This window comes from Physeter macrocephalus, chromosome 5 (assembly GCF_002837175.3).
Source record: "Physeter macrocephalus isolate SW-GA chromosome 5, ASM283717v5, whole genome shotgun sequence".
NCBI classification, from domain to species: domain Eukaryota; kingdom Metazoa; phylum Chordata; class Mammalia; order Artiodactyla; family Physeteridae; genus Physeter; species Physeter macrocephalus.
Genome location: NC_041218.1, coordinates 47,255,721 through 47,282,768, shown reverse-complemented (window position 1 = coordinate 47,282,768; position 27,048 = coordinate 47,255,721). Strand labels below are relative to the sequence as shown.

Here is a 27,048-nt window from a genome sequence, read left to right as displayed (position 1 = left end):
GAAAAGACAACCCTCAGAATGGGAGAAAAAATTTGCAAATGAATCAACGGACAAAGGATTAATCTCCAAAATAAATAAACAGCTCATGAAGCTCAGTATTAAAGAAGCAATGCAATCCAAAAAGGGGCAGAAGACCAAAAATTTTAGAGGTATAAGTAATAAATCGATAGTGGAAATAAAATGGAATCATTAAAAAAAAATCCCCATTAATGCAAGAAAAAGAAGAAAAAAGAAACAAAGAAAAGTTTGGACCAAACAGAAAAGAGCTGGAAAAGTGGTAGATTTTAATCCAATCAATAATCACATTAAATGTGAATAACCTAAACATACCAATTAAAAAGAGACTGTCAGTTTAGATAAAAAGGCAAAACCCAACTAGATGCTGCCTACAGACAAAGATGACAGTGAAGTTGTAAAGGGGGTGTGCATATTTGGGGTTTTGGGGGTTACTGATTTGGGTGGTAGTTGTACAAAGTACTTGCTTTGTAATTGCTTGTTAAACTCCATTTTATATACTTGATATGTATATTCCCAATAAACTGGCAATCAAATGTCAAAAAGAAAAAAGGGAGATTTAAATGCACCAACCAAAAGACACAGACTGGCTAAATGGATACAAAAACAAGACCCGTATATATGCTGTCTACAACAGGTCCACTTCAGACCTAGGGACACACACAGACTGAAACTGAGGGGATGGAAGAAGGTATTCTATGCAAATGGAAATCAAAAGAAAGCTTGAGTAGCAATACTCATATCAGACAAAATAGATTTTAAAATAAAGACTATTACAAGAGACAAAGAAGGACAATACATAATGATCACAGGATCAATCCAAGAAGAAGATATAACAACTGTAAATATATATGCTTCCAACATAGGAGCACCTCAATATATAAGGCAAATACTAACAGCCATAAAGGGAGATATCAACAGTAACACAGTAATGGTGGAGGACTTTAACACCCCACCACTTTCATCAATGGACAGATCATCCAGACAGAAAATCAGTAAAGAAACACAGGCCTTAAATGACACATTAGACCTATTGGACTTAATTGATATTTATAGAGCATTCCATCCAAAAGCAGCAGAATACACATTGTTCAAGTGCAAATGGAACATTCTCTAGGACTGACCACACGCTGGGCCATTGTAAAGGGGGTGTGCATATTTGGGGTTTTGGGGGTTACTGATTTGGGTGGTAGTTGTACAAAGTATTTCCCTTGTAATTGCTTGTTAAACTCAGTTTTATATACTTGATATGTATATTCCCAATAAATAAAGTTAACTGGCAATCAAATGTCTGCTGAGGTGGTGGGGGGAAAAAAAGAACCTGCTGTATAAAAAAATAAATAAAATAAAATTTAAATATTAAAAAACACAGAAAAACCTCATGGGAACAGCAAACCCCAAAACTACAATACATACACACACACAAAAGAAAAAGCAACCCAAACACAACTCTAAAGATGGTCATCAAATCACAAGAGAAGAGAATAAAAGAGGAAGGGAAGAAAAAAGACCTACAAAAACAAACCCAAAATGATTAAGAAAATGGCAATAGGAACATACGTATTGATAATTACCTTGAATGTAAATGGATTAAATGCACCAACCAAAAGACACAGACTGGCTAAATGGATACAAAAACAAGACCCGTATATATGCTGTCTACAACAGGTCCACTTCAGACCTAGGGACACACACAGACTGAAACTGAGGGGATGGAAGAAGGTATTCTATGCAAATGGAAATCAAAAGAAAGCTTGAGTAGCAATACTCATATCAGACAAAATAGATTTTAAAATAAAGACTATTACAAGAGACAAAGAAGGACAATACATAATGATCACAGGATCAATCCAAGAAGAAGATATAACAACTGTAAATATATATGCTTCCAACATAGGAGCACCTCAATATATAAGGCAAATACTAACAGCCATAAAGGGAGATATCAACAGTAACACAGTAATGGTGGAGGACTTTAACACCCCACCACTTTCATCAATGGACAGATCATCCAGACAGAAAATCAGTAAAGAAACACAGGCCTTAAATGGCACATTAGACCTATTGGACTTAATTGATATTTATAGAGCATTCCATCCAAAAGCAGCAGAATACACATTGTTCAAGTGCAAATGGAACATTCTCTAGGACTGACCACACGCTGGGCCACAAAGCGAGCCTTGGTAAATTTAAGAAAAGTGAAATCATATCAAGCATCTTTTCCGACCACAATGCTATGAGATTAGAAATCAACTACAAGAAAAAAACTGTAAAAAACACAAACACATGGAGGCTAAACAATATCCTACTAAACAACCAGTGGATCGCTGAAGAAATCAAAGAGGAAATCAAAAAATACCTAGAGACAAATGAAAATGAAAAGCACAACAATCCAAAACCTATGGAATGCAGCAAAAGCAGTTCTAAAAGGGAAGTTTATAGCTATACAATCTTACCTCAGGAAACAAGAAAAATCTCAAATAAACAACCTAACCTTACACCTAAAGCACAGGGACAGAAGAATAAACAAAACCTAAAGTTAGTAGCAGAAAAGAAATCATAAAGATCAGTGCAGAAACAAATGAAATAGAAACAAAACAGTAGTAAAGATCAATGAAACTAAAAGCTGGTTCTTTGAAAAGATAAACAAAATTGATAAACCTTTAAGCCAGACTCATCAAGAAAAAAGGGCGAGGACTCAAATCAATAAAATTAGAAATGAAAAAGGAAAAGTTACAACAAACACCACAGAAATACAAAGGATCATAAGAGACTACTACAAGCAACTGTATGCAAATAAAATGGACAGCCTGGAAGAAATGGAAAAATTCTTAGAAAAAGGTACAATCTCCCTAGACCAAACAAGGAAGAAATAGAAAATATGAACAGACCAATTGCAAGCACTGAAATTGAAACTGTGATTTTTACAACTCCCAACAAACAAAAGGCCAGGACCTGGTGGCTTCATAGGAGAATTCTACCAAACATTTAGGGAAGAGCTAACACCTATCCTTCTCAAACTCTTCCAAAAAATTGCAGAGGGATGAAAACTCCCAAACTCATTCTATGAGGGCACCATCACCCTGATACCAAAACCAGACAAAATTACCACACAAAAAAGAAAATTATAGTCCAGTATCACTGATGAACATAGATGCAAAAATCCTCAACAAAATACTAACAATACATTAAAAGGATCATACACCATGATCAAGTGGGATTTATCCCAGCGATGCAAGGCTTTTTCAATCTCTGCAAATCAATCAGTGTGATACACCACGTCAACAAACTGAAGAATAAAAACCATATGATCATCTGAATAGATGCAGGAACAGCTTTTGACAAAATTCAACACCAATTTATGATAAAAACTCTCCAGAAAGTGGGCATAGAGGGAACATACCTCAACATAATAAAGGCCATATATGACAAACCTACAGCTAACATCATGGTCAACAGTGAAAAGCTGAAAGCATTTCCTCTAAGATCAGGAACAAGACAAGGATGTCCACTCTCACCACTTTCATTCAACATAGTTTTGGAAGTCCTAGCTATGGCAATCAGAGAAGAAAAACATAAATAAAAGGAATCCAAATTGGAAAAGAAGTTAAACTGTCACTGTTTGCAGATGATATGATACTATACACAGAAAATCCTAAGGATACTACCAGAAAACTACTAGAGCTCATCAATGAATTTGGTAAAGTTGCAGGTTACAAAATTAATACACAGGAATCTGCTGCATTTCTGTACACTAACAATGAAGGATCAGAAAGAGAAATTCAAGAAACAATCCCATTTCACGTCACATCAAAAAGAATAAAATACTAAGGAATAAACCTACCTAAGAAGACAAAAGACCTGTACTCTGAAAACTATAAGACGCTGATGAAAGAAATCAAAGATGACACAAACAGATGGAAAGATATACCATGTTCTTGGATTGGAAGAATCAATATTGTCAAAACGACTTAGGTAGCCAAGGCAATCTACAGATTCAGTGCAATCCTTATCAAATTACCAATGGCATTTTTCACAGAACTAGAACAAAAAATCTTAAAATTTGTATGGAAACACAAAAGACCCTGAATAGCCAAAGCAATCCTAAGAAAAACGGAGCTGGGGGAATTAGGCTCCCTGACTTCACACTATACTACAAAGCTACAGCCATCAAAACAGTATGGTACTGGCACAAAAACAGAAATATAGATCAATGGAACAGGATAGAAAGCCCAGAAACCCACGGTCCTATGGTCAATTAATCTACGACAAAGAAGGCATGACTATACAATGGGGGAAAGACAGTCTCTTCAATAAATGGTGCTGGAAAAACTGGACAGCTATATGTAAAAGAATGAAATTAGAACATTCTTTAAACCCCATACACAAAAATAAACTCAAAATGGATTAAAGACCTAAATGTAAGACCTGGTGCTATAAAACTCTTAGAGGAAAACACAGGAAGACCACTCTTTGACATAAATCACATTAATATTTTTTTTCTACCCATCTCCTAGAGTAATGGAAATAAAAAAAAAAAAAACACCAAATGGGACCTAATTAAACTCAAAAGCTTTTGCACAGCAAAGGAAACTATAAACAAAAAGACAACCCCCAGAATGGGAGAAAATATTTACAAACGATGCAACCGACAAGAGATGAATCTCCAAAATCTACAAACAGCTCATGCAGCTCAATATCAAAAAAACAGACAACTCAATCAAAAAATGGGCAGAAGACCTAAACAGACATTTCTCCAAAGAAGACAAACACATGGCCAAGAGGCACATGAAAAGATGCCCAACATCACTAATTATTAGAGAAATGCAAATCAAAACTGCAATGAGATATCACCTCAACACCAGTCAGAATGGCCATCATCAAAATGTCTACAAACAGGGCTTCCCTGGTGGCGCACTGGTTGAGAGTCCACCTGCCGATGCAGGGGACACGGGTTCGTGCCCTGGTCTGGGAGGATCCCACATGCCACGAAGCGGCTGGGCCCGTGAGCCATGGCCGCTGAGCCTGCGCGTCCGGAGCCTGTGCTCCGCAACGAGAGAGGCCACAGCAGTGAGAGGCCCGTGTACCGCAAAAAAAAAAAAAAAAAAAAAAGTCTACAAACAATAAATGATGAAGGTGTGGAGAAAAGGGAACCCTCCTACACTGTTGGTGGGAATGTAAACTGGTACAGCTGCTATGGAGAACAGTACGGAGTTTCCTTAAAAAAATTAAAAATAGAGCTACCATATGATCCAGCAACCCCACTCCTGGGCATATATCCAGAGAAAACCATAATTCGAAAGGATACATGCACCCCAATGTTCACTGCAGCACTATTTACAATAGCCAAGAAACGGAAGCAACCTAAATGTCCAAAGACAGAAGAATGGATAAAGAAGATGTGGTACATATATACAGTGGAATATTACTCAGCCATTAAAAAGGATGAAATAATGCCATTTGCAGCAACATGGATGGACCTGGAGATTATCATACTAAGTGAAGTAAATCAGAGAAAGACAAATATCATATGATACCACATGCGGAATCTAAAAAAAAACCGATACAAGTGAACTTATTTACAAAATAGAAACAGACTCACAGACTTAGAAAACAAACTTACAGTTACCAAAGGAGAAAGGTGGGGGACAGGGGAGGGATAAATTGGGAGTGTGGGATTGACAAATACATACTACTATGCTTAAATAGATAACTAATAAGGACCTACTGTATAGCACAAGGAAGTCTGCTAATAAGGACCTCCTGTATAGCACAAGGAAGTCTGCTCAATATGCTGTAATAACCTAAATGGGAAAAGAATTTGAAAAAGAATAGATACATGTATAGCTGAATCACTGTGCTCTACACCTGAAAGTAACACAACGTTATTAATCAACTATACTCCAATATAAAATAAAATTTTTTTAAAAGCCTCCAGAGACTATATAATCTTAAAATGAAGCACACCTGCCTGAGGAAATTTACCACATAGGGCTAAAACTCCATTTGTTAGCTCCCTCCATTTGCTGGCGGTGATAAATACTGCCTTTTGCATGAATTAAAGTCCATGCGACTGAAGTGGCAGTCAATCCTGGGACTTCCCACAACATTTCCCACACAGGAGCCAGTGAGGCCCAGCCACCAGGGCATCTGTGATGGAAGCTCTCTGCAGCCTCTGCCCCACAGCTTGCGCCAGCGGTCCTTTGGCTAGATGGATGTACGAAAAGACCAGCAGGCACTCCTGTACACAGAGCAGGCTGTATACGCACACCCGTGTGCATCCGTCTCTACTCACCCAACTTCAAAGATGGATTTGCTGTTCTTCACAGCCAGGGCGAGACACTTTCCTCCTTCGCTTGTTATTTTGTTTTTTCCCAGTCTGCAGAGAGAGTCGTGCACACGTGAGCTACAGCTGTGAGGGTACTCCAGCATCAGCCACCCTCGTCCTTGGCACAGAGCCCCTCTGGCCCCTCCTAGGAGGGGTGGTCTTTCTCCTGGGACCCACAGCAGCCATCCCTGGGCGTCCTCTCAGGGAGGGGCCCGAAGCCCTGAGGAAAGCCAGTCGGGATTCCTCTCCAGGTGGTCACAATCTCCGCAGAGACTCAGGGACCCAAGTTCCCCCAGAGGTTCTTTAAATGACCTCCGAACATCACTCATTTCCATCAGCAGACCAGAAGGTTCCCACTTCAACTGCAAATGGTCAAGAGGTAGGTTACCATCACCAGGGCAGCATCACCAGGCTCCTCCAAGGCTGGTGCTCTGACACCTTGGGCAGGACATTCCTGTGACATAGCCAGGGATCAGGCTCTCATCTGTCCAACCCCTACCGGAATCCATACGTTGAAATCCTAACTCCTAAGTGATGGTGCTAGGAGGTGGAACCTTTGGGAAGTGATAAAGTCACTCACCACAGCCCTCACAAATGGGATTAGTGACTTATGAGTGAAGTCCAAGAAAGCTCCCTTTCCCCTTTTTCCACCACCACGTGAGGACACAGTGAGAAGGCACCATCTAAGAACAAGGAATTGGGCCCTCACCAGGCACCTAATCTGCTGGCACCTTGATCCTAGATTCGCCAGCCTCCAGAACTGTCAGAAATAAATCTCTGGTGCTTATATGCAACCTCGTTTATGGTATTTTGTTACAGAAGCCAGAATGGACTAAGACAATGAGGGACTTCCTCAGGGGAAAACAATCTCCAGAAAGAGTGATAGTTGTGGCCTTTCTTCCTGTTAGGAGTTAATGAAATCAAAATGCCACACTCTCCCCCCACCCATGGTAGGGGGCCCTTCCAAACACCGAGCCTCACCCACAGCTCACCTTCTACACACAGGTGTCCTGATTTGACCTGATTTGGCCCTGGGGCAAGCAGAAGGCAGCTCTAGGGTGCCATTTCTTCTTTGCTTGAACAACGAGGGGTGACCAAGAGAAGCTACTGAAGACCCCACTTGCTGTGCCCACCCCACTTACTTCAGGTGCGTGAGGCCTGTGCACTCATCCAGGATTCTGGCGATGTACCTGGCTCCGACATCGGTGATTTGGTTGTTGTATAAGCTTTGAGAGAAAGCATGGCCGTGAGAATTTAGGACCCCATTTTTTAAAGTGAGTGGGTGCTGTCTGCTGATTTACAAAGTCTAGGTCAAAAGCAGAAAGGAAGGGCACGTGGAGGCCTGAGTTTGGTGCTGTGGGGTCTCAGGCTGGGTTCAAGGCCAACTCTGCCACTTTCCCCAGCTTTATGACCTGGGGCAAGGTACTGAGCTTCTCTGTGCCTCAGTTTCTCCATATGTAATACAGGGGCAAGAATTACGGCACCCTCGCAGGGTTGTTATGAGGATTGTATGAGATCATCCCAAGCCCTTGCAGGTAAGTGCTCGATAAATGGCAGTTGAGGGGTATTTTCAGATTAAGGTCACGATTGGTATCTTGAGGGGTAAAAGTTTCTAAGCATTAGAACCAACTCAGTGTCTACCTTTTCGTCACTTTACCACTTGACACCAATTCAACAATAAGGCAGAAAGGAGTTGAAAGTGGTAAGCAGACAGGTTTCCAGTGTTCCACAGTCACGCAGAACTCCAGAGCCAAAAGGCAACCTGGGATTCAGGGCTTCAGTGTCCTCATCTGACAGCTGAGAAAACTGAGGCCCAAGGAAGCTGACGGGCTGGCTCCAGCTCAGAGAGTCAACAGCAGCCGTGGGGCTGGCAGGGCTGTGGCCCACGGTCTCTCCTGTCAAACTCCAAAACCCCAAAGGGCTCTGAAAACCCAAACTTCTTCGTAACTCTTTTGGCAACTGATGTGGAGCTGTTCATGGTCTTTATCCCAACTGGTTTGAATGTTTATACCTTTTGTTGCAGAAATGTTAAAGTATCTGAAAATGGGGTATTGCCCTAGATCTTCACTGGTCATGTCACTGCTAGGTAGCATGGGCACTAATTTCTGATTCGTGTCTTGCCCCAAGGGTTCTGGATGACAGATCATGGACCCGCCATAGTGAAATCTACCACATAAACAGTATTCTCACGTCAATACAACATATCCCCAGGAATTCTGTCATTACAACGCTCAGTCACCACCTGTAAAACTATTTGACTATATTACGATCCCAATTATACAAGGGGGATGAGAAGGCTGAGGCTCAGTGAGATTTCCTGACTTGCTCAAAGAGTGGGCTGCTAGCCGAGCCAAAAGCAGGACCCAGGACTCCTGGCTCCAAGTTCAGTGCTCTTCCTGGTACCCTGGGGCCATCAGTCTCAACCATCCAGTGATCCATAGGAATGGCAACTTCCTGCTGCTCTGTATTCTTACTATATAGCTGTCGCAGTGTTCTTGAGAAATACATACCCTAAAAAGGTCAGAATTTTGTATTTGGTCAGCTCTTCACATAGCACCTTCACCCCACTGTCGGTGATCTGGTTCACGCTGAGCCTGAAAAAAAAAACAGCAAAGAAAGTTAAAAATCGGAGCGGCCGCTCACTGTGAAAGAGCATTAATTCCACAAGGATCCAGAAGTCTACAGGTCCTGGAGTCTTCCCAGCTGTAGATGTCCCCCCGAGAGAAGGGCCATAGCAGCCAGTCACACGGCCCCTACAGAGCCTGGTCTTCACGGGGCTGAGAGACCCATGAGAACCAGTCCATTGGCAAGGCTACAGCACAGCCCTGATTCAACACAAGGGCAACGAGGGACACCTGAAGGAGACGTGTGGAGAGCCACCTCTGATATCCTGCATTTGCCAGTGGCCTATGTGTCAATGTGGCTCTCACTGCACAGCGGGGGGCCGTGGGATTTGGAAATGTGTAGAGCTGCATTTAGTGGTCATAAGGCTGGGGGAGTGGACGCTCCACCATCTTGCAAGTGCGGCCAGAAATGTTAGGGGTCCTGCAAAAGGCAGGACAGTCCCCACAAGAACTGCCCCACCCAAAATGCCAAGAGCCTTTCCATCTGGAAATGCATGTGTGAAACCTGACTTGCCATCTGAAAAGGTCAATCGAGGGGGACAGCTCCTGAGGTGTGGTTCTGTGCGGGAAGTTCAATGGCAAGGGAGAAACAGCTGGATGAGGCAGGTCAGGGAGAGTGTGAGAGGTCCACACTCTCCCACTCCTCTTTAATGCACATGCTGCTTCAGCAGTCCAGGCTTCAAGAGGGAGCAGGAAAAGAGGGCCTCAGGATGATGGATATCTCCTGGACAAGGCCCAGCGTGTACCGGGATTGCTCTTTGAAAGCCCTATACTAGCAGGATATTTTGATTTGGCTAAAATGCAAAACAATTTTTTTTTTTTTTACTACCAGGTACTCTCTATAAACAAACTACCCTGATCTTCTCAATTCTCCACCCCTTTATTTAGGTGAGTCTGAGGGACAGAGTAAGGCTCAGAGATGGAGGAGCGTGAGGGATGAGGTGAGGGTCAGGGGTGGGTGAAGGAACAGACCAGAGCTCAGCAATTTTTTTCTGTAAAGGGTCAGATAACAAATTTTCAAGCTCTGCAGGCCACCTCGTCTCTATTGCAACCACTTAGCTCTGCAGAGTGAAGCAGCCAATATATAAATAAATGAGTGTGACTGTATTCCAATAAAACTTTATCTATAAACACAAGCCGTGGGCCAAACTGGGCCACTTATGACACACTGTCCTCTGTGATAAGTAAAAGGCTGAAGAGGTAAAAGCTTGATTTTTAGGCCAATCAAAATGATCACGTCAGACACTCTGAACCCCTCCACTCATGGTACCCACCTTGGTCCTGGGGCACAGTGTGTACATACACTGCATGACTATCCCAGGGTGGCAGAGCCAACTAGTCAATCCCAATATCTATGCTTACTTAGAAACAGAATCCCTCATTTTTTAGCTGGGCACATGTGCTTAGGTTCTGCCCAGTGAGCTCTAAGCAGAAGTCTCATTAGCAATAGCTGAGAAGTCTTCTTAAAAGAATGGGGTATGTCCTAAACTATAACTCAAAAAGATACACGTGCCCCTATGTTCACAGCCGCACTAGTCACAATAGTCAAGACATGGAAACAGCATAAATGTCCATCAACAGATGAACAGATAAAGAAGATGTGGTACATATATACAATGGAATACTACTCGGCCATAAAAAATGAAATAATGCCATTTGCAGCAACATGGATGAACCTAGAGATTATCGTACTAAGTGAAGTAAATCAGAAAGAGAAAGACAAATATCATATGATATCACTTCCATGCAGAATCTAAAAAAAAACATACAAATGAACTTATTTACAAAAGAGAAACAGACTCACAGACTTCAAAAACGAACTTACAGTTACCAAAGGGGAAAGGTGTGGGGGAGGGATGAATTGGGAGTTTGGGATTGACATATACATGCTACCATATTTAAAACAGATAACCAACGAGGACCTACTGTATAGCACAGGGAACTCTGCTCAATATGCTGTAATAACCTAAATGGGGAAAGAATTTGAAAAAAATAGACACATGTATATATATAACTGAATCACTTTGCTGTACACCTGAAACTAACAACATTGTTAACTATACTCCAATATAAATGTGGATGGACATAGAGATTATCATACTAAGTGAAGTAAGAAAGAGAAACTCAAATACCATATAACATCACTTATATGTGGAATCTAAACTATGACAGAAATGAACTTATCTACGAAACAGAAACACTCACAGACATAGAGAACAGACTTGTGGCTGCCAAGGGTGGGGAAGGTAGGGATGGACTGGGAGTTTGGGATTAGCAGATGCAAACTATTACATATAGAATGAATAAACAACAAGGTCCTACTGTATAGCACAGGGAACTATAGTCAATATCCTGTGATAAACCATAATGGAAAAGAATATCAAAAAGAATATGTATGTATAACTGAATCACTTTGCTGCACAGCAGAAATTAACACAACACTGTAAATCAACTGTACCGCAATAAAATTAATTTAAAAAAAAAGAATGGGGTGTGTCCTTTGCCCTTCCTTCTTCCTGGTGACTAGAATGTCAACTGAATGGCTCGACCGTGAGCAGCCATTTTAGGCCAAGATATAGTAGTCGGGTACCGAAGAGAGCAGAGCAGTAAGCAGAAGAGAGCCCGGGCTCTTGATGGTCATTGAGCCCTCACAGCAGCCCGGAACTGCCCTCCTTTAGATTTTTGCATGAGACACAAATAAGTCTGTAACTTATCTAAGCCACCAATACTGTGAGTTTTCTCTAACAGCCAAAACTAATCCTCACTGATGCCCTCAGGGAGCTCAAAATGCTTCCTTAGGTTTGCCCATTTCTTCCTGCCTTCTCTTGTACTGGTTTGGAGGCAAACCTGGGGACCACCGTTCTGGTGCAGAGCTGCCATCTTATGAAATGGTCACAGGGAGGCACTGAGTGTGAGGCTGCCTGAGGCTACAGAGAGTCGCTGGCTGAGAGCTCAGAGAATAGATTCCAGGCTTTCCAATGCCCAGGCCAGGGCAGGTTTGGGCTCCCTACATCCCACCCACCCCCCCACAACGTATGCTCTGGCGCTTGTGTAACAGGTACCTGGAATCAGTTCCGAATCCCATCTGCTCTTCAGAAATGCATGAGCCAAGTAGTGGAGAACTGAAACCCCCGTAGAGATTTACAAGGTGTATTTAATACAGAATATGCTAATAGAAGAAAGGAGACTGGCTTTTCTTTCCTCTAAACCATCAAACAGGAAACTAATCAAGAGTCAGCATTCTTTACTGAGATCCCCTGGCAGCTCAGGGCTGCCCACTTTTTTCGTGGAAGTTAACTAACGCTAATAAGCACAAAGTCTGCTTTTTCTGCCATCATAAAGCTTTCACGTGCCAGTAACATTTCACGGGCTATCTCTGAGCCTCACATGAATCTCAAAAGGTTCTTTACGATTCTGGCTCCACCATGGCCCACCTGTGTGACCTTGAGCCACTTAACTTCTCCGTGCCTCTGCTTCCTCGTTTGCCAAAATGGAGATGATAACGGTACCTACCTGATAGCATTGTTAAAAGGATTAAACCAGGTAATATTTTTAATGCACTTCACCCATTCTCAATAAATGCTGATTGTTATTACTGTAATTGTTAGGATATGGGAATCTCCTTTTTCCAGATGAGGACGCTGAAGCTCAAAGAGGTTAAGCAACTTGCTCAAGGACACCCAGCTGGGGCCCATCCAGGTCCACCTGACTTCGAAGCTTTGCTCGTTACCCTCTGCCACCCTGAGACAGAGAAGCTCCGGATGTTCCCAGACCCCCGGTCATGAGTTCCAGGATAATCCAAGAGATGCCGCTCCACAGTGCTAGTCCCGGTGTCCCCTGAGCCCTGGCCCCGCCGGCTGCTCCCGGAACCTGGAGGTCTCACCTGACGACGGTGAGGCGGCTGAAGCAGGGCTGCAGTTCCCGCACACCATAGTCGTTGAGATTGTTGTTGTCCAGGTCGAGCGCAAGCCGCTTGGGGAAGTGGTGCAGGACAAAGGAGAGGGCGCTGCAGTCGGCCGAGCAGGCGTTGCAGAAGGTCAGCTTGAGGTAGTTGGCGCAGATGCCCCTGGCCGCCAGCTGCCCCACCTTCTCACTCTGCGTCTCGTAGATGCAGCGCAGCATCCAGATGAAGGTGGGCATGGCCTGCACCTGGCTGAAGCTCCCAGACTGAACTCGGGGCAGGTGCTTCAGGTGGGAGCGCAGGCTGGCGAACAGGTAAGCCCACAGGGCCCTGCGCTTTCTCCGCAGGGCGGCGGCAGGCACCAGGTGCCGCAGGAGTTCCTGTTTGCCTTTGGACAGCAGCCCGCACAGGAAGAGGTTGGTGAAATGAAAGTGATCCTTGTTCTTAAAGGGGTCTTCCCGGGCCAGGCCGCGGCCCCCCAGGCACTGGATGGGTAGGAAGGGGGGATAGCAGGACGCAGCTGCTGCCTCCCCGTGAGGAGCCCACTCCTGGAAGAAGCGGAGCAGCTCCCGAGTGCCCACCTTGTCGTCCACCACCAGAAAAAAGGCAGCAAAGAAGGCCTGGAGGGTGAGGTGGAAAAACTCATAGGACTGCTGGTCCCCTCCGAGGCCCAGCTCCGGCACGGCCCGCAGGAAACCCAGCTGCAGGCCCCCTTCCTGCACCTCGGACGCCTGCACCTCCTCCTGGCTGAAGACGAAGAAGCTCTTCTCCATGCCCCGGTGAGCCACCTGGCCCAGCGAGCGCAGGGTGCCCCGGCCGGCGCGGAAGGTCTCCGTCTGGCTCCGCGTGTTCCGCTGCACCAGGCTGGTGGGCTGCGTCCTGTTCAGGTGGACCTCGGTGACCAGCAGGAAGACGTCGGTCAGCGTCACCGTGCGGTCGGGCAGCTGCGAGAAGCCGTCGAAGGTGTCGTAGAAGTGCTGGAAGCACCGGAAGATGATCCAGCAGAAGAGGGGCACGGCGCACAGGCTGAAGAGGTTGGCGTTGGCTTCCAGCTGATCCAGCAGGCGCTGGCGCACGGAGCGCTCGGGGAACATCCTCCCAGCGTAGGCGCGCAGGTGGCTGGGGGAGAAGCCGCGCAGGAGCACCTTCTTCCAGAGGAGATGCCGCGGGATCTCGACGCCCGTGCGGGCCGTGAGCAGCTTGTGCGCCCCCTTGAGCAGCTTCCCGCTGAGCAGGTTGGCCAGCAGGACCAGGGGGTGGGCGGGCTCCCAGGGGGAGGAGGTGTCGGGCTCGCTGCTCAGGTCGAAGTCCGAGTGGAGCTCGTCCAGGCCGTCGAAGGTGAAGAGGGCCGTGTGCGGGAAGCGCAGCAGGAAGGCGAACACCTCCTCGGGGTCCTGCTCCGGGTAGCAGTAGTGCTTGAAGAGCAGGTCCCGCAGGCACAGCGAGGCGCTCTCCTTGAAGCAGCTGAAGGTGCGGCAGCGGAAGTGGAAGAAGAACCTGAGCTCAGCGTCCAGCTGGCCCGCGGCCCAGAGGCTCTGCAGCCGCTGCAGCAGCATGGACTTGCCCACGCCCGCGTCGCCGAAGACGAAGATGGTCTCGCCCTGCTCGTTGAGGACGCCCGTGGAGGGGTCCAGGAGGCAGGCCAGGCTGCCCAGGCTGCCCAGGCTCTCGTTGCCGAAGTCGACCAGCTCCACGATGGTGTCCGTGTACATCTCCTCCAGCAGCAGCTCCTCCTTCTGGGCGTAGCACAGGATGAACTTGGAGTCGCGGCCCAGTTGCTGTCGCAGCTTCTGGCTGTATCTGCTCACTGCAGGGAGAGTGGCGCCAGGTGAGAGATGGAAGTAGATGGGGAGAGAGAGACACAGGTGGAAAGGGCACCAAATAGGGAGGTCTCAGGCGGAGGAGCAAGCACACAGGAAAACAAACCCGCAGCCTGGACGCTCAGGCTAAGTGCAGGGACTCCTCAAATACAAAGAGCCAGCGCTCCAGAATCTGCGGCCCTTGGGCCTCCACCCCTCTTGTGTGACCTCAGATTTGGCCAGCCAGCGGGGACAGAATTCGACTGGGATCAGTGTCAGAGACAGGCTCCCTACTCCTCTGCGCAAGCTGTCACTGAACTCCAGCTAAAAACTGAAGCCCCCTCAAATCTGACGGCCAGGCCACGTGGCCCTGCTGCCCCAGCCCAACCCCAGGGTCCTGCTCAAACAGCGCAAGCCAGTCCCCACTGAAACTTGTATCGTTGAGGAAGAAATTGCCCTAACCTTTCTTGTGCTTATGACACTGCTCTTAAAACAACAAATAGTCTCATGAAACCTAATGCCGAAACTTCTTGCGATAAGATACAACAGTTGACGTTAATATGGGCTACAAAGGGGCTGTGCCTCACCATAACTGAGTGAGCAAAACTAAAGTGAAAACCAGCCTTCTTACACTGCACAGGGTACAGCGGCCCTGGTTCCAAAGCTGAGGCCTGGGGAATCACTGATGCTCAGCACGTGCCCCACGGGGAAGTACATGCGTTAATATGCTGACATGGGGTAACATGCTGACGTAAGTGTCATGCTCTCAGCAGAAACGAGCTACAAGATGAGCTTACTCCAGACAAAAAAAAGGGCGTTCCAAAATTCTTTTAAATAGTTTTTGGGTCTTAATGATAATTAACAAAAATTGGACACACTTGCACATTTCCAGATTCATCTACAACCCTTTCCCACAAACTTAGTCCCACTTGGTTGTCAGCTTAAAATCTGTGAAGTGAGTTCTATTTTTTACAGTTTTAGTAAGGCAAAATTTACAGACTATAAATTCACCTGTTTTACAACAGGTATTGTTGTCAATGATTTTTAGTAAATTTACAGAGTTAACGCAAACATCACTAAAATCCAGGGGTACACTCTCCATCATAAGTGCCTCATAAGTGCATTTGCAGACAATCTCTGCCCCACCCCTGGCCCTAGGAAACTGCTGATCTGCTTTCTGTTTCTATAAATTTGCCTTTTCTGGACATTCATATAAATGGATTCATACAATATGTAGTCTTTCACATCTGGCTTCTTGTAGAGTGAATTATACTTTCAAAGCTGTTACAGTGGCTGGGTAAAGGAGCCAGTGGAGAAGTCTTCTGCAAGAACTCTTCATCACAGGAATATTTTCCCTTTCTCTTGGGGAAGGTAACAAAGTGAGGTGGGCAGGAACAGTAAGAAGCTAGCAGTGGCCGGCTGGTAACTGCAGAACCAAGAGCTTGTCCCTGACACTCTGTCTCTTGGTCTGGTTTCCCCTAAATACACACCTGACACTCTGGGACACTGTCCTTTGTTTCTGTTTTTAAGGTCAAACTGGATTCTTGAAAACTCAGAGTTTGGAAGCTCAGTGCTGGTATGTTGCCAACAGCTGTCAGGAAGTGGAGAGACCACAGGCACGGAAAGATGATTCCCTGGTCCCCAGACCAGACTGTGGTCCCAATGTTGTGCTCTTTCAGCACCTTGAACTGCTGTTGTCCTTATCACCATTTGCAATTACACATTTGTGTCATTATTTACTGCCAGTCTCCTGCATTAACCTCTGAGGTCCCTGAGGGCAGGAACCATAGCTGGGTCTGCTCCCATTGTACGCCTGGCATCCAGCACACCCAGCCCTGGCACATGCTGAGTACATCATAAATACCTGTTGAATGAATCATTTAACTAAAGGCGACCCATGGTGCTTTGGAAATAAGGACTGGCAGTCAGGGGTGATAGAAGAATTCTTTGCCTGGAATCAAATTTGGAAAGATCTTCAAGAAGGAAAAAAATGCAAACTTGAATTTGTACAACCACTAAAATGTCTAGATATGTCAGAAAAGGAAGTCAGAAAGAGGTCAGAACAGAGGTCATTCCTACACTTCCATGGCTCCCTACATAAATCAGACCAGCTATCTGCGGTCAGTTCAATCACAGTTCCCTGGGCTGCACTAGGGTGACAGGGACCAGCTCTCCTTTCTAAAAGGAACACAGCAGCCGAACCTGCTGCCTGAGGTGGAAGGCAGGGCTGGTCAAGGTGGACCCCGCCTTTATCCCCTGCTGGACCCACACAGATAGCATTTCCAAGCCCCAGGGGCCTTGCTTGCTTGGTGGCTGCGGTCTCCCCGGGGGCTCATACCTGGATCCGTGTTGACAACAGCTTTGCTCTGAATGAGCTGGGAAGGGGAGAAGCTGATCTCCGACAGCCAAGGCCTGAGGTCCACGTAAGCATCTGTGAGTCGCTGTAGCACATAGAGGAAGAACTCGGACACCTCTTCGCCCTTGCTCTGCACCAGGTCCAGAATTTTGCGGACCTAGTGTGGCACAAGCAGTAAGGTGTGAGCCAGCACTAGGGGTGTCTGCCCCCCTGGGAGCCTGGAGAGGCTCCCATGCAGGGCTCTGAGCTCTTATTACAGCCTCGAGCTTGACCGTCCACCCAGCTGGTATGAGATGCTACACGCCAAATGCCCAGGATCTGTAAAATGGACGGCCTGAGCAAGAAACAAAGCGCACAGCTCTAGGAAACCGGAGGCTTCCAGGAGCCTAAAAATAAAAGGGTCAGACTCACAACTAGAGCCGAGCGCCCCCCTGGAATTTCCCTTTCCCTCCTTTATTCCTTTTCCCTCTTAAGCTACCACTATTGCTGTCTGGGAATGAGTGCTGAGGGGGAGAAAGTCACCCATTAGGCATAATGAGATGGGCGCTGGGCCACACAGCGAGGGGACAGCAGACCCCCGTGTAAGGTGTACCTTACAAAAGCTTTTTGTCTTATTAAAAATTCAGGGAAAAAAAACCACAACAGTGTTCTACTGTGCTTTTCCCAGAAACCCTTCTGGTCTCTTCTGAGCCCAACAGGATCATGTTACAAATGAGTTCTGTCACTCCTCTCCCCAAGAAGGAGGTTTTCGTCTTGCCATTCTATTTTTCAGAAGATGACACAAAGCTAAAGTGAAACTAAAGGCTGTGAAGACTTCCCACAGTGGAGTGTGGAAGATTCTTTGCCGTGGACCCAGGCTGGGATGCAGCCCATTCCTCAACCGGAGGAATTCTCAGAGCCGTTCCCAGCAGTGAGCAGCTCTCCAGAGTTTAAGGGCACAGAATGGGCAGCACTGCTAGTGTTTCATGCTCGTTTTCTTTTTAAAGAATTCACTCATTTAAAGTGAACTGGAAAACAAGTTGTTTGAGAACCAATACGCACAGCAAGGAGAATGGAGAGGTCAGAAGAGTTTGCTGTGTTTCAGGAACACCGAAGTGAAAATACGTGATTGCGGAATAAGCTGGTAACTCGAGCATTTCTGTGCGGTAGATAGCCCCGACAGGAAATTCCACCCAATGTACCGAACTCCCAAAGCTCTTCACCCAGGTCAGTGGGGAGAAGCCCCATCTGGCCACCAACACTGGCATCCCTGTCACCAGCACCTTGTCGGGCTGCGTGGGGCAGGCACACACGATCTCCACGTCTTCGGCGGAGAAGTAGTCATTCTGCAGCAAGTTGTCCAGCAGACACTGAGTGTTGCGGACGTGAGTGACCAGATGCTCCCGGTTGACTTTCAACAATTTGATGTAGGAGTGAGACTCTGACGGGATTATTTCCATCTCACTGCGGCCCTGCTTTTCCATGGTTACAGGAGCAAGTGGCTGCTTTTCCCAAATTCATTTTTGGCTGCATGTGCCTTCCTGGCAGAAGGGCAATCGGGATCCAAGGCCAGCCTCTCAGTGCAAACCCTGAAGAAACAAAGGAAGTCACCAACAAAACCAAAGCCAGGGGAAAGAGCCCTCCCCTTTTCTTCGGTCCTGGCATTTCTCTATTTAGAACTGGAAGGAGTCATGCCTAAGATATTGATCTGAGACGTAATCAAGTAAAAATCATAATTTAATTGCTTCTGCTGGCGGGTTACACCACTAGGGTAGATGACCAGAGGCAGACAATACTATTGTTTAGCAAAACTTCTTAATTATTATTTTTTAGTGTGTCTCAGTCCTAGATTGGGATAGGGGTGCAAAGGTATATTTTCCAAATTAGGTAACTGGAATTGGAAGTTTCCACGTGCCCCATGAGGGGACAGCACCCAGAATTGTGAGGTGGGTGGGAGAAAGCGAGCCGGCATGGAGTCTCCTGTGGTAGCCAGAGCCCAGGAACCTGGGGACAGCGATGTGTCAGTCATTACTGCCTGCACTGGAGCTCTCCCCACACCCCCGCCCCAGCTCTCCTTATATCTCCAGCCAAGTTGGCTACATACAAGCACCTTAGGGAATGAAGGAGCAGCAGTGGCCATTATGGAGTGAAGCAGGACAGAAGGAAGGTGAGAGGGAGAGGTGACAATTCCAAGGAATGGACGACCAGGAGACAACGTCTCCCTGGAAATCCTTGAAAACCTCATGCATGTGCTGAACTTCCTGTCTCGGTAGGGACAGGGGCCCAAGCTCTTTTATTTGGGTATTAAAAAAATACCTTGAGTTTATCTGCACTACCCCAGAATTGCACCGATTTCTTTCTTTTAGACTAAGATCTCTCAGCCACTTAATTCTCCAGTCATCCTGTGGATATAAAGGGATCACACGCTTGGAAGTAGAAAGGCCTTGAACTGGCCACATAGTCCTTTGTCTAAAATGCACACACTCTAGAGAGTTTTAAATGTTTTTTGTAGAACTCAAAAAAAAAATTGATAGACCTCTAAACATGTATGTTTCATGAGCCCACATATGTTAACATTCAGGTCTAGTGGTTCTCACATTTTTTCCACCAAGTCACATACTAGTCTCCTGATCTTTGACACACTTGCATTTTTTCTTCTTTTACCTATCAAGTTGCAAAATGCAAGCCTTACAGAGATTCTCAGTGCGACCCCACACAGTAACCTTCCTTTTATAACCTGACTGAGCAAAAGACGGTACATTCTAACATTCTAAACAACGGAAAGGGACTTCCCTGGTGGCGCAGTGGTTAAGAATCCGCCAGCCAACGTATGGGACATGGGTTCGAGCCCTGGTCAGGGAAGATCCCACATGCTGCGGAGCAACTAAGCCCGTGCACCACAACTATTGAGCCTGCGCTCTAGAGCCCGCGAGCCACAACTACTGAGCCCATGCACCACAACTACTAAAGCCTGCGTGCTCCAGGGCCCATGTTCTGCAACTACTGAGCCCATGTGCCACAACTACTGAAGCCTGCGTGCCTAGAGCCCGTGCTCCGCAACAAGAGAAGCCACCGCGATGAGAAGCCTGCACACCGCAACAAAGAGTAGCCCCTGCTCGCGGCAACTAGAGAAAGCCCACGTGCAGCAACGAAGACCCAACACAGCCAAAAATAAATAAATAAATTTATATTTAAAAAAAAAACACTTGTGCTGAATGGTGAACAAATGAATGAATGAATGAAATTGGAGAAAGAATAATTTTTAAATCCAGAACTGTAGGATCTCAGAGTACTCTCTTTACCTTCTTCCTTTGGGACAGTGTTTTCCAAATCTCAGTCATTCAGGCACCATAGCCACTTTTTTGGGCATAAATGAGTCCCATAGGCAAAGTTATTTGCTTAAATTTACTTTAAATTGACTTTACTTTACAACTCAGACTAATTTTAAAGGAAAATTTATATTACCATTGTAAACAAAAAAATCATTGGCAATAAATAGAAAGTAATACAAAAATAAATTCGCTAGAAATAAAACCATGCTATTGTATTCCAGCTGAACAGTGTTGCCTGGAAAGGTTCTTGGTCTGAGGCCTGTTTTCTCTTAGAAGCATTTGAGAGGTATTAAAGACACAGTAGCACAAGACTGAGACTTTCTCTTTGAGATCATGGTAAATCTGAGAGAGATGGAAAGGGAATTGCCTTCCCCCTTGGTGATTCAGGGTTTTTTCATCCTATGGCTCCATTCTTACCAAGGCTTGGAATGGGTGTTACACAATGGCCTTCACTCCTTCGCTCCCAATCCTCATCCATCCTCAGTGTGAGTCCCATTTCACTCCTGGCTTCTGCCTCTTCCAAGCCTGTGATTCCCACAAAACCAGTGACATGTCTTCCCAGCCCTTTCCCGTAGTATCACCCACAGACATCACTACCTCTTACCATCAGAGGCAGAAACTTAAGGAAAATCCCCTGATCTATGGCCACCTAACCAAAGCAATGAATTACATGTCAGCCAGCTGGCAAGGAGGCTGTTGTTTTGTAACATACAGAGCTCTGGTTTGAGATTTAATCAGATTTGCAGAGTTTGCTCAATTCAGCAGGAACTTAACAAGGCATGGATGATGGGAAAGGAAACAAAGAAAGCTGATCCTGCCCTGGTAAACAGAATCCAAGGGTAGACCAAGTCAACATGATGGAATGCTGCAGAGAAACTCAGTTCATGGGCATCTGGTTACCAGAAATACTGATGCCAGAAACGACTCTGAATTGGCTTTTCAGATTCGTTTCTCAGAAAGTCAGTGAGATGGGGGTTAAAGAAGTAAGGTCACTGATAATTCTGTAAACTCAGGGAGAAAATAAGGATAGGACCTAGTGGTTTAGAATGAAGAGAAATTCCTTTCAGTGATTAGATTCAATTTTGCATGCTTGAAAATATCAGAAAATAAGATACAAAAATGCTATTGATCGCATGGTGAGACAGGAACTTTCATACTGGGAATGTAAACTGATGGAAAACTTCCAGAAAGCCATCTGACGTATTTATCAAGAGCCTGTGAAAAGTTTCGATTTAGTAACTTCTCATTCTAGAACTCTGCCTTCTGAAAAGGTTCAGAGGTTTGGACAATTTTTTTTTTTTTTTTTTTAAACAAGGGGCTTCCACTGCCAGCTCTGATAAGGTAGCTTGTTGTTCCCACAGAGGGCAACTACAGGTGGGTGGATCAGCAGATTGGGGTGCATTCATACAGTAGAGTGCTATTCAGAAGTAAATATGAGAGACTTCCTGGTGGCACAGTGGTTAAGAATCCACCTGCCAATGCAGGGGACACAGGCTCGAGCCCTGATCCGGGAAGATTCCACATACCGCAGAACAACTAAGGCCATGCGCCACAACTACTGAGCCTGCGCTCTAGAGCCTGTGAGCCACAACTACTGAGCCCACGCGCCACAACTACTGAAGCCCATGTGCCTAGAGCCCGTGCTCCACAACAAGAGAAGCCACCGCAATGAGAAGCCCACGCACCGCAAGGAAGAGTAACCCCCGCTCGCCGCAACTAGAGAAAGCCCGCGTGCAGCAACGAAGACCCAACGCAGCCAAAAATAATTTACAATAAATTTTAAAATAAATATTAATGAAATACTAATATGACATGAATGAGTATCAAAGATGTTATGCTGAGAGAAACAAGACTCAGAAAAGCATGTAGGGCTTCCCTGGTGGCGCAGTGGTTGAGAGTCCACCTGCCGATGCGAGCCCTGATCCGGGAAGATTCCACATACCGCAGAACAACTAAGGCCATGCGCCACAACTACTGAGCCTGCGCTCTAGAGCCTGTGAGCCACAACTACTGAGCCCACGCGCCACAACTACTGAAGCCCATGTGCCTAGAGCCCGTGCTCCACAACAAGAGAAGCCACCGCAATGAGAAGCCCACGCACCGCAAGGAAGAGTAACCCCCGCTCGCCGCAACTAGAGAAAGCCCGCGTGCAGCAACGAAGACCCAACGCAGCCAAAAATAATTTACAATAAATTTTAAAATAAATATTAATGAAATACTAATATGACATGAATGAGTATCAAAGATGTTATGCTGAGAGAAACAAGACTCAGAAAAGCATGTAGGGCTTCCCTGGTGGCGCAGTGGTTGAGAGTCCACCTGCCGATGCAGGGGATACGGGTTCGTGCCCCGGTCTGGGAGGATCCCGCATGCCGCGGAGCGGCTGGGCCCATGAGCCATGGCCGCTGAGCCTGCACCTCCGGAGCCTGTGCTCCGCAGCGGGAGAGGCCACAGCAGTGGGAGGCGCCAAAAAAAAAAAAAAAAAAAAAAAAAAAAAAAAAAAAAAGCATGTAGTATATGATTCCATTCATATGATTCCATTCATATGATTCTAGAAATCTGATCTAGATCAGAGCAGTAGTTTCCTGGGTAGGGGGATAGGAGTAAAGGAGAAATTGACTGCATAGAGGAATAAGAGAAATTGCTGGGGTGATAGAAATGTTCATCTTGCAGTGTCAAATATACATATATATGTATATATATTATACATACATGTCATGTGAATATATGTATCACTATGCATAAATATGTGTATATATGCATATCACGTGTATGTGTGGTGTATGCATATACAACATATGTGTATGTATGTATTATGCATACACACATACACATATATATACATATGATTTGTTAAAAGTCATCAACTTGTACACATAAAATCTCTGAATGTTACTGTATGGAAAAAAAAAACTTCACTGAAGTATTATGTAAAGGCAGAATACATTTCCAGGTAAACAAAAACTGAGAGACATTGTGGCCAGCATAGTTGCATTAAAATAGTACTGAAGAGTTTTTTAGGTAGAAGAAAAATGATCCCAAACTAAAACAAAATGAGAGCAACAGAAAGTTTTAATATGTGGGTAAATATAAATGTATATTGACTGAACAAAACATTATTATCTTGTGGGGTCTAAAATATATGTAGAATTAACATTTAAACAAGAGAGACTTGCAAGATGGCAGACTAGAAAGACCCTGAGCTCACCTCCTCCTATGGTACACCAGAATCACAGCTATTTGCAGAACAACCATTGATGAAAATGACTGGAACCTGCCAGAAAATTTCTTATACAACTAAAGATATAAAAAAGGAAGCACAGAGAGGCAGGTAGGAGGGGCAGAGCTGCCATATAGTCAAGTCCCATATCCCTGGCTGGGCAACCCACAAACAGCAGAGTAATTATGACCGCACAGGTTCTCCCAAGGGAGTGAGAGGTCCGAGCCGCATGTCAGGCTCCCAGCCCAGGGGTCCTGTACCAGGAAGATGAGCCCCCAGAACATCTGGCTTTGAAGTTCAGTGGGGCTTACTTCCGAGAGTCCCAGAGGGCTGGGGGAAATAGAGACTTCACACTGAAAGGACAGATATAAAATCTCACATCCTCTGGAACCCAGGGCAGAAGCAGTAATTTGACTGGAGGCTGGGTCAAACCTACCCGCTATTCCTAGCGAGTCTCCTGGAGAGGCAGGAGGCAACTACAGCTCACCCTGGGGACATAGACACTGGCAAAACCCATTTTGGGGAGCTCTTTCTACCATGTGGACACTGGTGCTGGCCAAGCACCATTTTGGAATCCTCCCTCTAGCTTATTAGCCCCAGGCCCCAGCCCCACTTGGGGCACCAGTGCTGGGACACCTCAGGCCAAGCAACTAACAGGGCATGGACACATCCCCACCCACCAACAGAGAGGCTGCTTTAAGACCCTTTGATCCACAGCTGCCTCTGGACACAGCCCTGCCCACCAGAGGACCCAGGACCCGGCTCCACGCACCAGTATACAGGCACTAGAACCAAGACCACCAGGACCCTCCAGCCAGAGACCCTGGGACCCAGCTCCACCCAGCAGTGGTCAGGAACCAGCACCAGAATCCCCAGGGCACCAGCCCCACCCACCAGGGGGCAGACAGCAGTTGCAAGAAAACCACAGTCCTGCAGTCTGCAGACCTCCCCACTCACTAGCTGCCCAGACCCTGCCCTCGGACCAGTTGTGCCCAGGACCTGCCCACTAGCAGGCCAACACAAGCTTCCAGACACCCCAGATCCTGCAGCCAATTGTGTCAGGAACTGGCCCCACCCACCAGTGGTCTGACACATGCTCTGGGACCCTTGGGCTCTGCAACCAGACCCCAGGACCCAGCACTGCCTACCAGTAGGCCAGTACTAGCCCCAGGACCTGGCTTCACCCACCAGTGGGTGAGCAACAGACCCCAGGGTCTCCTGGACCCTGACTCAACCCACCAGTAACCCAGCACTAGTATAGTCCCCTGGAGTTCTGCAGTCAGCCACCTCATGACCCAGTCCCACGAACCAGCAGCCAACAGCCTCTGCACAAGGCAGGAACTGGCAACCAAACAGACCAAGGGCCAACCAAGCTTACCAGACTGTACACAGTCAGCCCACCACAACAGAAAGATCCACGCAGCCCTCATGGGGGAAGCCCTAGAGCATATAGCTCTGGTGATGAAAGGGAAGTGTCCTGAGACGCATAGGTTGTCTACAAAAGGCTTATTCTTCAAGGCTGGGAAATGTAACCAACCTACCAGACACATTAAAAAAAAAAAAAAAAAACAGCAACTTAGGCAAAATGAGGCAGCAGAATAACGTGTTCCAAATGAAGAATCAAGATAAAATCCCAGGGGGCTTCCCTGGTGGCGCAGTGGTTAAGAATCCGGCTGCCAATGCAGGGGACACGGGTTCGAGCCCTGGTCCGGGAAGATCCCACATGCCGTGGAGCAACTAAGCCCGTGTGCCACAACTACTGAGCCTGCGCTCTAGAGCCTGTGAGCCACAACTACTGAAGCCCGCGCGCCTAGAGCCTGCGCTCTGCAACAAGAGAAGCCACCACAATGAGAAGCCTGAGCCCCGCAACAAAGAGTAGACCCCGCTCACTGCAACTAGAGAAAGCCCCGCATGCAGCAGCGAAGACCCAACGCAGCCAAAAATTAAATAAATCAATAAATTAAAAAAAAAAATTTTTTTTAAAGATAAAACCCCAGAAAAAGAACTAAGTGAAGTGGACACAGGCAATCTACCCAAGAATGAGTTCAAGGTAATGATCATAAAGATGATCAAAGAACTCAGAAGAATGGATGCACAGAATGAGAAGTTAGAAGCTTTTAACAAAGAGTTAGAAAATCTAAAGAACAACCAAACAGACATGAAGAATACAATAACAAATAAAAAATAAACTAGAAAACCCAATGATAGACTAAATGATACAGAGGAATGGATCAGCAAGCTGGACGACAGCAGAGGAAATCGCTGATGCTGGACAGAAAAAAGAAAAAAGCATGAAAAAAAATGAGGACCGTTTAAGAGACCTCGGGAAAATATCAAACACACCATATTTGCATTATAGGGGTCCCAGAAGGAGAAGGGAGAGAGAAAGGGGCTGAGAACATAATTGAAGGCATACTAATTGAAAACTTCCCTAACCTAGGAAGGGAAACAGACGTCCATGTCCAGGAAGTACAGAGAGTCCCAAACAGGATCAACCCAAAGGGGAATACACCAACACACACTGTAATTAAAATGGCAAAAATTAAAGATAATGAGAGAATATTAAAAGCAGCAATGGAAAAGCAACATGTTATGTAATAGGGAACTCCCATAAGGCTATCAGCTGACTTTTCAGCAGAAACTCTGCAGGGCAGAAGAGAGTTGCACAATATAAAGTGATGAAAGGGAAAAACCTACAACCAAGAATACTCTACCCAGAAAGACTCTCATTCAGATTCCATGGGGAGATCAAAAGCTTTACAGACAAGCAAAAGCTTTTAAAAGAGTTCAGCACCTCCAATCCAGCTTAACAAGAAATGTTAAAGGAACTGCCCTAAGCAAAAATGAAAAGGACACAATTAGCAACATGAAAATCATGAAAGGAAAAAAAATCTCATCAGTAAAGACCAACATATACATGAAAAGATGCTCAACATCACTAATTATTAGAGAAATGCAAGTCAAAACTACAATGCCGTATCACCTCACACCGGTCAGAATGGCCATTATCAAAAAATCTAGAAACAATAAATGCTGGAAAGGTGTGGTGAAAAGGGAACCCTCCTGCACTGTTGGTGGGAATGTAAATTGATACAACCACTGTGGAAAACAGTATGGAGGTTCCTTAAAAAACTAAAAATAGAACTACTGTATGAACTAGCAATCCCACTACTGGGCATACACCCTGAGAAAAGCATAATTCAAAAAGAGACATGGGGCTTCCCTGGTGGCGCAGTGGTTGAGAGTCCGCCTGCCGATGCAGGGGACACGGGTTCGTGCCCCAGTCTGGGAAGATCCCACATGCTGCGGAGCGGCTGGGCCCATGAGCCATGGCTGCTGAGCAGGTGCGTCCGGAGCCTGTGCTCTGCGATGGGAGAGGCCACAACAGTGAGAGGCTCATGTACCGCAAAAAAAAAAAAAAGAGTCACGTACCACAATGTTCATTGCAGCACTATTTACAGTAGCCAGGACATGGAACCAACCTAAATGTCCAT

The 27,048-nt window shown here is 45.9% G+C and overlaps 1 protein-coding gene across 4 annotated transcripts in view; it reads right to left on the bottom strand.

Annotated features, from left to right (window-relative positions):
* The window catches only part of NOD1 (nucleotide binding oligomerization domain containing 1), an 88,415-nt gene that overhangs the window by 26,126 nt on the left and 35,241 nt on the right, over positions 1-27,048 (bottom strand). For all 4 annotated transcript variants that reach the window (XM_055084936.1, XM_055084937.1, XM_024128816.3 and 1 more), the window contains 6 exons: positions 18,286-18,591; positions 17,006-17,180; positions 12,851-14,675; positions 8,854-8,937; positions 7,486-7,569; positions 6,311-6,394 (listed from right to left, as the gene is read on the bottom strand). In XM_055084936.1, the coding sequence (XP_054940911.1) occupies positions 6,311-6,394; positions 7,486-7,569; positions 8,854-8,937; positions 12,851-14,675; positions 17,006-17,180; positions 18,286-18,486 (2,453 nt within the window). In that variant the 5' untranslated portion in view covers positions 18,487-18,591. The remainder of the gene's footprint in view (positions 1-6,310; positions 6,395-7,485; positions 7,570-8,853; positions 8,938-12,850; positions 14,676-17,005; positions 17,181-18,285; positions 18,592-27,048) is intronic.